Here is an 18,095-nt window from a genome sequence, read left to right as displayed (position 1 = left end):
CCCAGGGATGGGGCATCGACCACCTCTCGGGGCAGCCTGGGCCAGGCTTTCACCGCCCTCAGCGTGAACAATTCCTTCCTTCTCTCTAGTCTGAATCTCCCCTCCTTTAGTTTAAACCCATCTCCCCTTGTCCTGTCGCTGCAGGCCCTGCTAAAACGTCTGTCCCACCTTTCTTATCAGCCCCTTCAAGCCCTGAGAGGCCGCAATAAGGTCTCCCCGCAGCCTCCCCTTTATTCTCCTGCTGCCACCTGAATGGCTTGCCCTGCCGCGAGCAGTTTGCTGGGTTTGCAGGTAGCAATACCAGAGAGCAACGCAGCTCCTGACGCTCAGCATCAGTGAAGATGATTTTAAGAAGATCAGTGAAGATCAACCCGCTCCCTGGGGAATCAGGGCACCGCAGCTGCATCCACACTGAGCTAATTGGTTAATGAGGCAGCTACACCTTCCGACAAAAGATCTAGGAAAACAATCTGGTTAATATAATACAAAAGGTTAAAAACAACAAAGCACAGGACTGACGGCTCTTCTCTCCGCAAATGTTGTTCCTAAAACAATACTGATCAAAGCTTCTTTTTACCTGTTTTTGTTTTCCAGCTCTGCGATCAGCTGTCTTTGCTGTTTATTGGCATCAAAGCTGAAACCCAGGTCTGTGGGTGGGCGAGGCTGGTGGATGAGGAACAGAGAAAAATTAGACAAGATATTAATTACCTGTTACCACATATGACACAGTCTGGATCCGGCCCCGTACTCCCTGAATGCCGTGGTACAATACGTACAGCCCAGGCTGCAAGACTATGGAAACAGCTGTGCTGAGACGGGCTACGGGGGCCCATCGAGATGTGGTGTTACAGCGGCCTTGGTCTGATCTCAGGGTGGGTGGCTGCTGAAAGGGCCACCTGGCTCATCAGCCTCGCTATCCGCCTGGAGGACTTAATTCGCCTTTTCTTTTTAAAGACCTTCAGAAGAAAATACATCATACCTATCTGTTCCTAAAGCACTGACAGAGTTCCCTGGGAGGAGATGCAGCTATACCTTTTATCATAAAGCCTTCTAGTGAAACACTAACCTTCTCATACATCATCTGGTGAAGAAAAGATAGAATAACTTATAGCTTAGGAACAGGATTATTCAGACATTAAATTTAAGCATGATCACTGCCTCTGCAAAATTTGATTCTTCTCAACTCCTCAAAAGCATCAGTTGAAGGGAGATTGCTGAATAAATGCATTTTACCAGTGAGCCCTGACCTTTGTGACCCTTGCATGTGGCACTTTTCACCAGCAGCCATCACCCCTACTGAGCAATTAAACAAGAACCTGTAGTTTCTGGGAGAGCTGGGCTGGATGGTGAAGCAGCCAGTTAGATGGAGCAAGAATCATGGAATCATTAAGGTTGGAAAAGATCACCAAGTCCATCCCCAACCCAACACCCCCAGGCCTCCCAAACCATGGCCCCCAGTGCCACGGCTGCACGGTGTTTGAACCCCCCCAGGGACGGTGACGCCCCCCCCTCTCTGGGCAGCCTGTGCCAGGGCCTGACCCCTCTGGCAGGGAAGGCATTTTCCCTCACACCCAACCTAAACCTCCCCTGACGCAGCCTGGGGCCGGTTCCTCTCGTCCTGTCACTGGTGCCTTGGGAGCAGAGACCAGCCCCCCCATCACTCCAGCCCCTCTCAGGCAGCTGCAGAGAGCGAGAAGGGCTCCCCTCAGCCCCCTCTTCTCCAGGCTAAACCCCCCCAGCCCCCTCAGCCGCCCCCCAGCACACTTGTGCTCCAGACCCTGCCCCAGCCCCGCTGCCCTTCTCTGGACACGCTCCAGCCCCTCAAGGTCCCTCTTAGGAAGAAAGAGAGGGAAAAATTACAGGGTCTTGTACTGTTCAGTGCATTTTTCCAGTGGAATCCTAAAGGGCTGCTGAGGAGGTCTAGTACAGCCCAGAACCATCCTTCTGGCCATCAGTCACAAGAAGTTGTGTGCTTGGAGCTGGGGAGACTTCTTTTATCATGGACAGGTCTCCTTGGCTAAGAAAAGCCTGAGGAATGAGATGGTGGGTAGGGTCTGCTTCTCCCACCAGGTCACTGCAGAGTCACAGAATGGTGGAAGGCACCTCTGGAGGTCTCCTGCTCCACCCAGAGCCGGTTGCCCAGCGCAGTGTCCCGGCAGCTTCTGAGTATCTCCAAGGCGGGAGACCCCACAACATCCCCGGGCAACCTGTGCCAGCACTCGGGTACCCTCACACTGAGAAGCATTTCCTAACGCTCAGAGGGACCCTCCCGTGGCCCGGTTTGTGCCCGTGGCCTCTGGTGCTGGCACTGGGCACCACTGGGAGAGCCTGGCTCTGTCCCCTTGACACGGGTTCGATCCCCCTGAGCCCTCCCTGCGCCAGGCTGAGCAGCCCCAGCTCCCTCGGCCTCTCCCCACAGCACAGATGCTCCAGCCCCCAGATTAGTTTTCCTTATTCTGGCGGTCGCGGGGTCCCGTGCAGAGAGGCTGTGTTCATATCGCCAGCGCAGATGATTAAGGCCGTGGTGCCTCTGCCTCGCACCGTGTCCTTGAGAAACGGCGTGTTTTCTGACACAGCAGAGCACTTCTGTGCTCAGCTTCTGTTGTTTTGTTCTCATCTGATCTCAAGATTGCACAGATTTTTACCACAACATTTTCGGAAGGACCTCAGATTGGGATCCTCGTTTGAGAAGACACTTTCACAACCGTTTTTTGGAAACTATTTGGGTAGAAAAACAGAAACCGGATGGGAGAGCCTGGTATCCACCAGTGCTCCTGGAGACAGAGTGGAGAGTGACAGACCCAGGACGAAGGGGACAGACACCGCGTCGGTTTCAGTTTTGTTTCGCTGTGGGTGTCTAGAGCCAACCCTGCCTGGAGTCAGGCTTCAAGTGCAGATAGCACTTCTCTTCTTCGGGCCAAACCCACACGGTGCGTGGGTTTGCACGGGGCAGCTGCGCCTTGCCTGACCGACGCCTGCAGGCTGCGGTTCTGTGGCCTCCTGGGTGACCCGAGGGCCGCTTCGGGCGTCTCCTAATGATGTGGAAATTGCCTGTGTAAAAACTGCTTGGTAAGGGAGGTCCCAGGCAAGAAGAAACAAAACAGCTTGGGAGTTAAAATGAACAGTGTGAAAACCAAAAATAAATCAACCAAGAAACTGAAGTGCAGAAACACTGTTTGTTGCAGAAGGGTCAGAAAACCCCCTCTCCCCCCAGGCAGCGGGGGGGAGCTGACGGCGCTGGGTGGGCTCTGCTCTCGCACCGAGGAACGGGGCTGAGTGGGCGAGGAGCTGGGATGGACCTGCCGAGGCAGCTGGGGCAAACCCCCAGTTCTCATCTCATCTCATCTCATCTCATCTCATCTCATCTCATCTCATCTCATCTCATCTCATCTCATCTCATCTCATCTCATCTCATCTCATCTCTCATCTCACCTCACCTCAACATTCGGGGTAGGCGCGCAGCGTAGGCAGCAGCACTGCCACCACTCTCTCCATCTCGGGGTGACCTGAACAGTCTTGGTGTAGCTAACACTGACATCATAGAATCATCAAATCATAGGATGATTTGGGTTGGAAGGGACCCTCAAAGATCACCTAGTTCCACCCCGCTGCCATGGTGAGGGACACCTTCCACCAGACCGGGTTGCTCAAAGCCCCGTCCAGCCTGGCCTTGAGCACTGCCAGGGATGGGGCATCCACAGCTTCCCCGGGCAGCCTGTGCCAGAGCCTCACCACCCCCAGGGTCAATATGAGTCAGTCATACGGGCTCCCCCGAAACAGCGCGTCACAAAGCCGAGGCCCCACGGTCTCTCCCTGCGTCCTGGTACGATCAGCTACGAGGGCAAGTGCAGGTGAGATGTTTCACCTGCGGCCTCAGGAGGTTGCTGAGGGTCTGGGGCTCTTGGGGCTCCCCCTGAAGCATGTGAACCTTTGTTCTGCTGCGAAGTAGGACTGTGCTATAAAAACACAATCTTATCCTTAATCTCTTTCTTCAGAAATCCCGTCCAAAGCCTGAAATCACCCTCATGACCTAAAGTACTCGAGTCCTCGGGAGCAAAGATAACACTGCAGAGAACTTAGAGGAGACACATCCCTCACGCTGCTCACTTTCAAACATCGCTAGTCAAGGGGACTTTCTGAAACTGTACAGTGGCTATGTCGTACGACCACTGAATGTTCTCTTATTTGTTCTATTGCTTCCAAGAGCCTGTTTCATTTTTTATCGTAACTCAGAATCAGAGAGTTGTTGGGGTTGGAAGGGGCCTTTTGGGACGGTCTGATCCAAAACCCCTGCTCAAAGCAACGTCAAGTACAGCGGGTTGCTCGGGACATTGTCCGGGTAGATTCTGAATATCTCCAAGGATGATGATTCCACAGCTTGCTGGGGTGACTCGTTCCAGTGTTTGAGCACTTACACCATAAGAAAGCTTTTTCTTTTGTTTAAATGGAAGCGAGCCAGTGCCCACTGCCTCTCGTTCTGCCACAGCACCACCGAAGAGAGCCTGGCTCCAGCGTCTTGCCTGCAACCACCACATGTTAATACACAAAATGACCCTCACTAGTCTTCTCAAGGCTAAACAAACCCAGAAAAAAAAATTGAGGCTGCCGATCCTCCACCAACACCTAAACCCTCCAGGTTCTTAAGCTTAAAGGGCACCTGACGCTCAGCCTGAAAGATCACAAAGGGGATGCCTACGTGGGTGAAATAAAAAGCACCAGGCAGAGGCACTGGAATTTGGTCACCCATATTGTCAGATACTTAGTATGGCCCCTGCCTTAATTTTAGCTCAGACTAACCAGCTCTCTCAAGCAATTCTCAGCATGGTCTGGGATTTACCCTAAGCTGAGAACTATCTGCAGCAGGTGGTTTGTCCGCAGCTGCCCTGTTCCGGAGGGTGAGAGCGCTCAATATTATAGATGAGGGCACCAGAACGTTTAATGACTGCTGTACACAAAGCCTGGGTGCCTGCCGTACACTTGGCTATTGAGAAACAGCACTTATCTCCCACCTGACCTATTTGACAGCGTGGACTCGGGAGGAGAGGTGTCTAAACTCCTGCATATTCAAAAGCGTATCACAGAGTCACCTGAGACAGCACTGAGCCTGCTGAAAATACAACAGAGGTACGTGTCTAATTGCTACTGCACTTGTCCAGAAAATATCTGACACCCGTTCTAGATATATCTGACCTTGAACGGGTAATAAGACACAGCCCCTGTGCCGCATTCCCCACCAAAGAGGCATCCTGGGAGGCAGCGGCTCCATCCTTCCTGCCAAAGCCCAGCCGCAGGCGGCAGCGGCGGTCAGGAGGCAGCCCTGGGATTCTGGTTTGTGCTCTCTGGGTTAGGTTTTATTAAAAAAAAAATCTAATAGTGGTCTAATATTAAAAAATATTAACTTCCCAGGTCATGGAATTTACAGCCTTGGGGTAAAAACTCAGATTAGAAAAGAGAAAACAGACTGAAGACAACATAGACAGATGTTTCCAGTAGCCGGGGCATGAGGAAATTCATCAGCTCTTGGGACGTAAATAAACCTGAGGCGATCTCAGAGCTTTTGTGTTCATCTCTGAGAGCACTAAGTTTTATAAGGTGACGCTCCAGACACTAGAAGAGGCTATCCATGAAGCTTACACCTAGAAACAGTGTAAGAAGGAACCGGCAACTACAGCCCAGTCAGCTTAACCTCAGTGCCTGGGGGAAAAATGCAAAATAAAACCACTTGTAAATACTTAGAAAACAGGCTAAGTAATAGTCTCATGGAGTTTTTAAGAACAAACCATGCCAAAGCAAACTACTCTCCTTCCATAGTAAAAAACCAGATCCTATGTATAGGAGAGAAGCTATTAACACAATCCACTTTCACCACAGCAATGCTTTTGACATCCTCTTGTGGGGTTTTACAGCTTTTCTCTTAGATTTAGTACCATTCAACATTTTCATTAACATAATGGATGATGGAATAAACTATTTACTTCTTACAGCCGCAGACTGTATCACTCTGTGGCGAGCTCCCACTGCTTTATTGGACGAGAGAAAATACAACATATACTAAAATACAAAATTATTTGAGAAATTGGAGAAATGGTTTGAAAAAATAGGTTGCATTCTATTAAGACAAGCACAAACTCTCATATTTACTTTCAGCATGTCAACTACGTAAACACCCAATGGACGAGGCAGCAGTTCTGCAAAAACGGGCTTGCAAATGAGGTCAGTTCACAGCCCAAACATGCGTCGATAACCTCACGCTGTCGCAGAGGCCAGGAACGATGTGTCTGAAGCAGGGTATGCGATGTGCTACAGCGCATGACCTACCCCTGGTCTCCGGCTCAGGCAAGCTACCATCTCCAGCCTGAGCATTACAATTTAAAAGAAGCTAAGGGTCAAATGGAGAAAGAGGATGAAGAAGAGGAATGATCAGAGGTCTGTAAATCATGACAATGAGGAGAGACTAAAAGAATGAAGAGAATAGAAGAATGAGAGGGGTCAACGTAAGAAACTTCAAATACAACACTTGTTGCAAAGAGGCAAGTAATATATTGCTTTCCATATCCCCTGAGACAGGAGAACGAGTAGTGGGCTCAAACCGAGCAAGGAGGCATTAGAATCATAGAATCACAGAATCATTCAGGTTGGAAAAGACCTCCAGGATCATCAAGTCCAACCCCCAACCCAACACCCCCAGGCCTCCCAAACCACGGCCCCAAGGGCCACGGCTGCACGGTGTTTGAACCCCCCCAGGGACGGTGACTCCCCCACCTCCCTGGGCAGCCTGTGCCAGGGCCTGACCCCTCTGGCAGGGAAGGCATTTTCCCTCACACCCAACCTAAACCTCCCCTGACGCAGCCTGGGGCCAGTTCCTCTCGTCCTGTCCCTGGTGACTTGGGAGAAGATTATGTTAGGATTCAGGGAAAACTTTTTATTGGTAGATGAATTTACACATTGGACCAAATTTCCTTGATGGATTCCAGCTGGAGTGGACTCCATCCATTGAGGTTTTTTTAAAAATAATTTGATAAGCATCTGCCCAAGAACGGTTTATGCGTAGCTGAGCTGACCTACAGCGGCAAATGCTTGTCGGTAGGTCGTAGCTGTCCTGTCGTCATTCGGAACCAGGGAAACCCCTCAAGTGTCAGGGCACTCCAGCTTTGATAACGCGGGCGCAGGCTGCATGTAGGGTATTTACATTTATACCAATCTATCACTTGCAAAGAGATAAGGCATATGATCAACTATTCAGAAGTGATGGCCACCTTTAACTTTCACGCTGCAGAGAGCAATGCTGTTTGTCTGGCCATTTCCAGCCTCTGCCCGTTCCTCAGAGGTCACTGTTCCTCTCAAAGAACATAAGGGAGAACCTGCCTCTAATTGATAATCAAAGCTAGGCGGCTTTCTTCTCTCTCGTTAGATCCGGTGTCACCTTCTGGTTCCATAGCTGAAACTTCCCCTGAGGTAAACAGCAATGTCTCAGAACACTTCATCCCCCCTCCCCCCCCCCTTTCAAAAAAGTAATCTTTCCTCTAAAATACACTCAGAATGTCCTGTAACTCATATTTCTACCAAATCTAAAGATATTAGAGACCTTTACTGTTTTCAGACTTGTGAACTAGATACGTAGTTATTTGAATCAACAACTTCCCATCTCTTCTGTTTTGACTGAAGGAATTTTTTCTTTTATCCTTTAAAGCCCCCCAAATCTGACTCCCTTCTACCACCTTTCTGCTCCCTTCACTTCTCAAGCTCTTTGATTAGGTTTTCTCCATCACTCTTCCTTTTTTGTTTTATCATTCTCATTACTGGTCTTCATTCATTTGCTTCATAAACCTCTAGAGACCTGTGAGAAACCCCAGAGTATTTCATAGAAACTTAGGAAGTAACTGACCATCGCGTTCTCAATAACAAAAAAGTAAGATTAGCCAAGAACTCAGATTTTTTTTTCTTTTTTGGTTCTTTTGTTGATGGGAGGAAGTCTTTGCATTTATGCTGCGTGTTCAGGTGGCTTTTCTAGTAGCTCAAGCATTGCATTTATTTCAAACTGGCTTTTCTTCTCCAACTACAAGGCCCGGCAGTCTTACACAGCACAATCGTGCCGCACTGGTACAAAATCTGACATCCTGCCACGAAGCCACACCTGAGCCCAGGCGTCGAGCGTGCTGGGCATCTGTACGCGCTTCCCACACATGGGAGGTCATTTCGGTGGCTGAAAATTCCTGATCAGTTACTTTGCTCACAGGATCAGTAGCCCTAATCTTTCCTTGGCTGATCGTTGATCACTAATCCCCCAAGCTCCTTTACAACCCAACTGTGAGATATAAGTATTTTCTCTGTGACAGGCAAGTATCTTGCTGAGCCTGTATATAAATAGAACGTCACAGTGAAGGAGTTTGTCGCTGCCTTTCTCAAGCCCAGATGACCACAGGCTGTTTTATGGCGTAGACAGTTTAAGGAACCCTGGTTCATCCTTCGCAGTGATCTCAGGATGCCCTTACTCTTCTGGAAACATCAGATCTCATGGGTGAGAGGAAGTATTGCCCGGGGTAAAGCAATTCTGAGGAATGACTGAGAAGCTGCTGGACACAGTGTGGGACCTGTTATTGATCCAGGTGTTTCAGATTAAATTCATATGGGTATCGCATTCTCTCTTGTGGATGCGAGGATTTCAGAGGCACCTTCTAAATACGACTATTTGGAGATAATGGTAAAGTATGAGGTATCATTGAAATGTGCAAATACCATTCTGGGCTTCAGGTGGGACACTGGTAGGACACCCCGTATTCCTTTAGTGAATGAACTCCTCTGGCACCCACAGAAGGAAGCCTAACTATAGTCACTGCTCTCACTTCTGCCCAGCATTTTATTAACACCAAATTCTTACTGTTTTGGGTGTATGGTATAGGATCGCCATGGCAAATGCTATTCTCACAAATCCAGGGAGACAGAATTCGTTAGAGCATTTGCGTGCTACTCTTTACTCTGATGAGACGTACCTATCCTCTCTGTGAAGTTATAGGCGGTTCTTAAAGCCTCTGCACTTAAAAGAAAAACACACCAACCCAAATCATTCATTTACTAGTCAGCACTCTTAGGTTTGCACTCCATCTTGCTGGACAGGTATGAATGACTTGTGTCTCTCAAGATTTATTGCTGTAATTCCTTCCTTTAAAAAGCCTAGCAGGTTCGGCTCCGTACCAGGGGATGCAGCCCCTTTCTACTCAACTCCTGCAAAGGCTTTTTACTACAGACAGCAAAGACCTGGTGGGAGTCAACAGCGTAAGATGTAAGGCCTTCAAAAGTACTACACCCCCCCTCCCATTTTTGCATGTGTGTGAGAAAATGAATAGAGTTTATATTATAATTTTGTCCCCTGTAGCTTTCCTTCTCAGTAAGGAATAAATATCTCAGGAAGAGAATAATCCCATTACAGCATAGAAGCAACATGGGGATCTTTTCATGGCCCTGTTAGATGCAGCTCCCAATTTTCTGACAACAACATAGTATGACCAAACTCCCAAACATGATCGATCCCTGCAGAACCAACCCACAAGGGCTTTGCAATATGGTGGAGCTTGAAAAGGAAACAGACTTTTTGACAGTGAATTGTAACATAGGTCTCTTGTTTTGTACCAAACAGCAGCAAGACCAAAGCTGGAGCCTTTCAAGCTGAGGACTAACAATTTCAAAGCTAAAATGTTGAAGTTTAAAAGCTAAGCGAACTCTCCCACACAGCTGAAGGTACGATTACCGTTGTCTTCTGCCTTCCTGGTGCTCAGCAGCAAGGCTGGAGCCTCAACAGTTCTAAGATCATCCAAATGGCAAGCCTTGTTTTTTCTCAGCAAGAAAATTCATAAGATGATGATCATAAAATCTACTTAAAATCCTTAATATCACATAGGAAGAGTAAAACCTTCTAGCACTGTAATTTAGTTTTCCTGTGAATGGGCCGTTAAACCTGAGAGAGCACCACGCTGGAGCTTCAAGTCACAGAATCACAGAATATCTCAAGCTGGAAGGGACCTGTAAGGACCATCGAGTCCAACTCCCTGTCGGACTGGTATTTGTAAGAAGGAGCATGCAGCCCTCACCTGCAGTATCCCTTTTCTGGGTGACGGAAGAGGATTTAACGGTAGTGTTTAACCAAGCCCCACAAAGCCAGCGTGGCAAGCCATCGCACTCCTCCATCCCCCGATTTGGAAGAAACTGTCAAAGAATGGTAAAGCTTGCGTCTCATGGGCATCAGATGCCAGGTTCCTTGGTGCAAGGACCTCATAGTGTCATGGAAAGCCTGAACCAGTACTTCACCTGCCTATCCCCCTGGTATCGGTGTTCTTTATGATCCACAGACAAAGAACAGGAAACAAATAACAAAAATGGTTCATATAACTGGTGTATGCAGAAGAAATGGCCCAAACCCAAGCTGCAGATTCACCCTGCAAAGATGTACAGCAGGAAATCTCGTTTACTTGTTTGTTATTTATTTAAAAAATACTTACTAAATAATGCTAGAAGCCTAAAAGTTACATGAAGGGAACATTACAAATATTATTTAGGCTGTAGGTAGCTTTAATGAGATGAGATGATGATAGGCTTTTAGCAGCGCTTAATGCTGAAGGAAGAAGAGCAACCACACAGTTTTCAAAAAAGAGCAACGTGGGCAAGAACCTAATTATTGTAACTCATCCACATAACTCAACCTAATTATCCACTCATCCATAATTGAGTATTATATTTATCAGGTGCTCCTGCTTTTCCTAGCAGCAAGGCTGCGTAGGTCAGCAGAGCCCTGCCAAGAGTCCCTGTGGACCCCTGCCCCTGCCGAGAGCCACGGGCTGCACGTGGTGGGGCACCCTCCATCAGAAGTCACTGGGAAGCAGCAGGCGCGTGCGGCTCACAGACCAGGTACCGACCTGTGCTTGTACGAACCGCCTGCCCGCGTGTGTCAGCCGGAACGCCGGAGGATCTGGGAGTGCGCTAACAGCAGAAAAAGGGGGCGGAAAAAGAGTTGAGGTAGAGGAGGTGGGAGAGGAGATGAAGGAGGTATTGGCTTGGAGAAAGGGAGGTGTTGAGTAGGACACTGACAACAGAGGGCCTAGGGTTGCTTTATATATATGGCTGTATATACATATATATATGTGAGCCAGCAGTGCCCAGGTGGCCAAGGAGGCCACCAGCCCCCGGGCTTGTGTCAGCACTGGTGCGGCCAGCAGGGGCCGGGCAGGGATGGGGCCCCTGTACTCGGCCCTGGGGAGGCCCCACCTCGAATGCTGGGCTCAGGTTTGGGCCCCTCGGGACAAGAAGGGCCTGGAGGGGCTGGAGCGTGTCCAGAGAAGGGCAGCGGGGCTGGGGCAGGGTCTGGAGCACAAGTGTGCTGGGGGGCGGCTGGGGGGGCTGGGGGGGTTTAGCCTGGAGAAGGGGGGGCTGAGGGGAGCCCTTCTCGCTCTCTGCAGCTGCCTGAGAGGGGCTGGAGTGAGGGGGGGGCTGGTCTCTGCTCCCAAGTCACCAGTGACAGGACGAGAGGAACCGGCCCCAGGCTGCGTCAGGGGAGGTTTGGGTTGGGTGTGAGGGAAAATGCCTTCCCTGCCAGAGGGGTCAGGCCCTGGCACAGGCTGCCCAGAGAGGTGGGGGAGTCACCGTCCCTGGGGGGGTTCAAACACCGTGCAGCCGTGGCACTTGGGGCCATGGTTTGGGAGGCCTGGGGGTGTTGGGTTGGCGGTTGGACTTGATGATATTTTCCAACCTTAACGATTCTGTGATTCTATTCTATATTCACCTAAAATACAAGCAATGGTCCCTTCAAGCAATGGCCCCTTCTTTTCGAAGTTTGCCGTCGCCTTGCATGCAGGATTACCTATATTCAAGTAAAAGGGCAGTGTTGAGGCAGGATCTGATATTTATGTGGAAGGGGTTTTGTAAGGGAAAGCAGGCAAGAGGGCTGAGGACGTGGACACAGGATATCGTTTCCAGTCCACGATTTTATCAAAAAGCTGATGCTTTGTAGGAAATACCAGAGTATTTCTTACCTCAGACTGATAATCTGAACAGATCAGCAGAGGGAGACAAACAGATCAAACAGTTGTGATCTTGAAAGTTGTGGTTTAAACGAAGTTTGGCTTGTTTTCCATTAATTACTTCACTTTACTCCTCCAGCCTCCTTTTCTCTCTTTTGCTTTCTAGCTAACTGGTCTAGCAGAGCCAGCCAACAGCTATTTTAATGCACAGCACTCTGCTGTGACCAAACCGGCAGGCCAAGCATAGCCCTGAGCAACTTACATGCAATAAAAGGGATTTTGTCTTCTGACAACTGGCTTGAAGAAAACAAGAGTAGCCCAGTCAGAGCTTGTTTGAGCGAAGACAGACTGAGCTGCTGTCTAGCAGTGCGTAATTGCACTGGTTGCATGCCATCAGCCTCTCCCGCACTACGGAGCAACTCACATGGATCAAGTGACAAATGATGCATTCTCCTTCCTTCTCCTCCCTCCCCATTTATTTTTCTTCTTTAAGAAGAAACAGGCTTGGATTCCAAGAATTAACTCTGAGATATGCCTCAAACTCTTTTGTCCCAGTAAGACTTCAAGCAAAGGCATTTCCCCTAAAAATGTTAAGGGACTGTATTTGCATTCACATGGCGAATGACGTTCATTACAGCAACAAGCCTGCAGAAGGCACTTCTAACTTTTTATCTAATTTGAGAAAAAGCAGGCACTGACGGCCCGAGTCAGACCCATTGCTGCACAGCGTCCAATGTCCAGCAGTGACCACTGCCAAGTACTTCAACGAATAGAGTATGCAGCTTAGCACGAGGCTGTTGTAGCACGAACAGTCTGTATCTGGGATCCTCTTCGTTTCTAGCAGTCAGCATGTTAAAAATGAAGCACATTACATCCAAGAGGTAGGGCTGGAGAGGACAAGAAGAAATAATTTTGCTCACATCAGTCTCTCTCAAGTATTCCCAGCAGATACTGGTCTATGTTGGTTTGACAATCTCCATTGACAAATATTCCATAACTCCTTTGGATGGTTTTTTTCCCCATTCTCCACTTTCATTAAGGCCCAGATTCATAGAGAATATAGGTGGGAAGGAACCTCTGGAGGTTTCTAGTCTATGTGTTGCTCAAAGCAGGGCCAATTCAGAGCAGGTTGCTCAAGAACTTGTCTAGTTGAGCTCTGAATGACTCCAGGGAGGAAGATTCCAGTTCTCTGGACAACCTCTTGGACAACAATATTTGACCATTATCATGGCGAAAAAGTTTTGTTAATATATAGTTGGCATTTCCCTTCCCTCCTCCCTTTTACCTGTTTCTGTTGCTTCTTGTCCTTTCAGTGTGCACCTCTGCGGTGGGTTGACCCTGGCTGGTGGGTTGACCTTGGCTGGCCAACAGACCCCCGTAAGTCTGGCTCATCAAGTGGCTACAGACAGCAGTGAGATCCAAATCCCAAATTTCAAATCCTTTGAAAGCAAAGGATTTACTTTCTCTTCTGCATCCTGAACATACCAGGCTCTCCTCAGATGTCAGGTACTACAGCCACCAACCAGCTCAGTGGCCTCTGCTGGGCTTGCTCCAATACCTTTCCCGCACTGCGGAGCCCCAGACCAGGCACAGTACTGCTGATGCGGGCTCGCCGGCTCTGACTGGAGGAGGAAGGTCTCTTCCCTCGGCCAGCGCCCCTCACTCTCCTGGCTGCACGCTTGCCAGTGGTGGGCAGCCTTGCTGCAGGGGCACCCTCCTGACTCCTGCTTCCCACCAAGATGCCCGGCTCCTCTTCCGCAAAGCTGCCCGTGGGCGCTCAGCCCGCGCTGCTGCACGCTGTTACCCTGTCCCAGATGCAGGACTGGCGCTGGGCTGTGCTGAACTTCATTATAATCGTCAGCTCATTCCTCAGCCTGTCAAAGACTCCCAAGCTAATGCCACACGGCTGCAGCGACTATGTGTTCCCTCGTTTAGAAGTGAGGCCACCAAAATGCTCCGAGGGCTGGAGCCCCCCTGCTGCGGGGCCGGGCTGGGAGAGCTGGGGTTGTGCAGCCGGAGAAGGGGAGGCTGCGGGGAGACCTTATTGCGGCCTCTCAGGGTGGGGACAGACGTTTTAGCAGGGCCTGCAGCGACAGGACAAGGGGTGATGGGTTTAAACTAAAGGAGGGGAGATTCAGACTAGAGAGAAGGAAGGAATTGTTCACGCTGAGGGCGGTGAAAGCCTGGCCCAGGCTGTCCCGAGAGGCGGTCGATGCCCCATCCCTGGGAACACCCAAGGCCAGGCTGGACGGGGCTCTGAGCAACCTGCTCTGGCTGAAGGTGTCCCTGCTCACGGCAGGGGGTTGGGCTGGGTGGCCTCTAAAGGTCCCTTCCCACCCAAACTGTTCCATGATTCGATGATTCTATGATTTATTTTGAACAGATCTGACTCCTCCAATGTACCTGCTATAAAGAATACATTACATGATGCGCCTCCAGCAGTGAAGACTGATGCAGGCAACTCATTGGGCTTCCTTGCTATGGTCTTTTAAATCCTGACTACTCTTTTGTACCCCTTGATCACCAAAAAGTCTTACTGATTCCCTAGTTAGACTCCTACTTTTGATGGAATTGGAAATCTTTCTACCATAGACTTCAGCATCCCTTGTGAAGTGCTCTTCAGTTTCTTTTCCCACCTCTGAATTTCCTGTTAACGTTTAAGCAGCTGTATTTATAGGCTTTCTTCTTCTTTCCATTTGGGCAAGCTCTCCATTTCTTGAACACCTCCTTTCCCTGGGGTATCCTCCGTATTGACCCATGAAAAGAGTTTTTTTATGGTTTTGTTTTCCTTTTGGATTTTGACACATAGATTTCCTGAGCTCTAATACAGGATTTTTAACAGCCTCCAGGCAGCTTACAGGCTTCCTGCTCTTTGGACTGATCCTTTTAGGACTTTTTCTAATAGTTTCATTTTTACATAGTTCTCTTTCTTGAAACTGAATATCTGCATACGGGATTTACTTGGCGTGCTCTCTCCTGCCGGTAAAGCTAAGTGTGTGACGGCTGCTACTACAGATCAGCCAGCACAGTCCACGCCGCTCGAACTCGCCCCAGTGCACCACTCAGGACCAAATCCTGGAGCCCAGCTTTCTGTGGGTTTTGCGGGTTCTAAAACTAGTTTTTCAAAGGAGCCTCTCCCTCGAAAAGGCATTGATTTAGCCTCTTTGTGGGTAGCCAAAATCTCTCATTGTTACTTACCTGCCCTGAATTCGCAGCTTATCTTATCTCACTCAACATTTCCTGATCACCACCATCATCTAATCAGGGGGGCGGTATTTCTTTTCTGTTATTAAGAAGTTGGAATTTCAACCCACTAGGATTCTGCAGCTTTCCTCTTTTTCTGTCATATTTTTATGCCGTCACACTGTGTGTTTCCTTGATGCACAACACCATTCCCTTGCCTGCACGTCCCCCTGTGCCGCTCCTGTAAGGCTGGTAGCCTGGCCCCATATACTCGATGAGCACCTTTATCCTACTGCATCTCTGAGATTTTATTATATTGGGGTTTTCATTTGATGTCCCCCATTTTAATTCCATACAGGAAGAAAAAATTGTTCCTTCTGTTTTGGTTTTGAATTTCCCACCCTCTAATTTACTCCTGTCTCTCTGTTTTAACGTTATAAGAAGAGTATTTTAAAAAATGGCTGTGGCTGACAAATCTCAGCCGTTCCATTTCCCACACAGGGCACACCCTCAGAAGCGAGCCCCGCAGACACGGCCACTTGGACACTAGTCGTACAACGTGCTGGCGAGGGAAGGGGGAACTCCTGTTGGCAAGAAATAATTAGAACCTGCCACGAAGCAGAGCACTTTAAACTCAGATTCCTTCAGAATATGAAAAATATATCCATTTCAGCTGATTAATATTTCTGGACCGTGAATATTTCTGGGCTGTGGACACAGTAAATAACCTTTACACCCCTTGCTGCCAAGCTTCGGTCGCAATGGAAACACACTATTATTACCCTCACATCCTTCCTCCACTGCACTTCAGTCCCTGGCAGCGCTTTGACATCGACCCTATGATGTAACTTACTTGGATGAAAAGAAAGCAGCAATTTGTCACGGGTCTTTGAAAAGTCTCAGTAAACTCTTAAATGCTGCTTTCTTTACATCCAAATAAGTTGCTTCATTTTTGACCTCTTGCAGAACTACGAAGCACACAGACAGGTTGAGGTGGTTTACAGATTTTTAAACAACCAAGTTCTTTCAGAACCAACACGGTGACTCTTTAGTTTTCATGATACTTCTTTATTACCACCAGAAAAAGTCAAGTCATGAGTCAGAATTCTTCCACATTCTTTCAGAGTGAAACTGATTCAGCACTTACTACCTCAATAACTTTAATTTTATACGATTACATAGAAATCCCCTCCTTTTCCATCTAAACCAGGAAGTTTCACTGTATTGCTTTTGTATTTCAACACGAACGTAGATCTAGCGAACTGAATGACTTCAGAAATGCAAATACACCGTTTGACCGAGATAATGGGAACTGACAGCTAAAAGCGTTTGAAAAGCATAATCCTTTTTCATTAAAGTTTCACGAAAGGGGAATATCCGCAGGACAAAGTCAGATCGTTGGCTGAACACGCACGAGGAGGCACAAGCCTACCTTGCTGGGAGGCACTTGGAAGTATTTATACGACAAATACGTAATGAAAAGGAGAATGAGGACACTGCCGTTGAGGCGCCTCTCTAGCCACGCTACCGCGCTAAGATGCTTAGGAGGGGTCGTCGCCGCTGCTGGCGGCCGGGGAAGAGCAGGGCTGCATCTGAAACGGCGCATGGCTCATAACGTGCTTTGCAATAGCGATCACGCAGAGCAGCAGCGAGGGAGCGGCGCTGGTGCAGCCTGCTCAGAGCCGCTGCAGCAGGCCTAAGGACGTGCACCTTCGACAGACGGGAAGCACAGCCAGGTTTGTGAGCACGTGCTAAGCCAAGCTGCTTCTAAGCAGCAACACTTGGTGGAAATGCGGTAAACGGCAGCCCTGTATCGAGGGAGACCAGGAGCGTGGCAGATTGCTCCTGCAAACACCGCTCTCCTTTCGTACGGCTAAACCAGCAAACACAGGCGTCTCCCCTCCAGCTAGACTGCAGTTATTCTATGGAATTTCAGTAAAGCCTTCACTGCCATGATCTCCTATAGCAATTTTCTCTTAAAGCAGCATTTATTTTTACCAATTTAAAACTGGTTGGGTGTTGCCTTAATTTCTTCTATTATAAGAAACTGCAAACATAAAAAATACCTTCCTTTCCCTCTCAGGCTCCTTCCCTCTGGAATAAATATTTTCCATAACGTTTGTGCCATGAGTTGTTTTCCTCAGGTATCTATGCATTTATCTCCTCTCTAGACTAAGTGGGACTAATCTGCTTATTCTCGTCTCCTCTGACCTCATTTCTAATCACTTCTGTTGTCATTCCCTGCTCTTCCCCCGCTGCCTGAGGACGCAGTAGTTCTGCTGGAAATGAGGAAAGCGTACCGCTCTTTCGCATCAGCTGAATAAACAAAAAATGACAAATTCACGCAGCTATTAGCATTAAGCCACTAATTAGACTCTGAAAAACACCTTCCATATTCCACGGTCGGTAAGGAGGGACGAATATTCACTTACTGCATTTCCAGCTTCGGCAGCCAGCCGGGCGGCGTATCTGGCAATCAGCCTGTGCTCCTCGTCCAGCCTGCCGGGGCTGTCCAGGACACTGCCGGGGAAAAGCCAAAACACCCCGTCAGTATCCGCCGCCTCTAGGTATTACTCATACCGGGGGATGACAGAGAAAAGGATGTATTATTGCAAAGGGATGGTGATGGGAAATAGAAGAGTCACGCTGGAAATAATCTAGATCGTTCCCTTTTTTATTCCGCTTCCAAAGCGGGGGCTCCTCTCAAGACTCTCTGCCTAGCAGCATTTTCTCCAGGATTCACATATTCCAGTTCTAAATGATTAAAATGATTTGTGTTCAACAATTCATAAATACGTATCATTAGGAACAAATTTATTTGTTTCTGAGGAGCTTTTCTGCACACCCTTTTGGTTCGCTCAAGGTAAAAAGGGGCAAATAGCTGAATGACGAAGGAGAAAAGCT

At 48.6% G+C, this 18,095-nt stretch overlaps 1 protein-coding gene across 9 annotated transcripts in view; it reads right to left on the bottom strand.

Annotated features, from left to right (window-relative positions):
• DTNB (dystrobrevin beta) overlaps nt 1-18,095 on the bottom strand; it is a 217,857-nt gene that overhangs the window by 72,797 nt on the left and 126,965 nt on the right. For all 9 annotated transcript variants that reach the window (XM_064448417.1, XM_064448409.1, XM_064448410.1 and 6 more), the window contains 2 exons: nt 17,624-17,711; nt 578-663 (listed from right to left, as the gene is read on the bottom strand). In XM_064448417.1, coding sequence (XP_064304487.1) covers nt 578-663; nt 17,624-17,711 — 174 coding nt within the window. The remainder of the gene's footprint in view (nt 1-577; nt 664-17,623; nt 17,712-18,095) is intronic.

The sequence above is a fragment of the Phalacrocorax carbo genome, chromosome 3 (genome assembly GCF_963921805.1).
Source record: "Phalacrocorax carbo chromosome 3, bPhaCar2.1, whole genome shotgun sequence".
In the NCBI taxonomy this organism is placed as follows: domain Eukaryota; kingdom Metazoa; phylum Chordata; class Aves; order Suliformes; family Phalacrocoracidae; genus Phalacrocorax; species Phalacrocorax carbo.
This window is presented reverse-complemented; position numbering and strand designations above follow the sequence as displayed.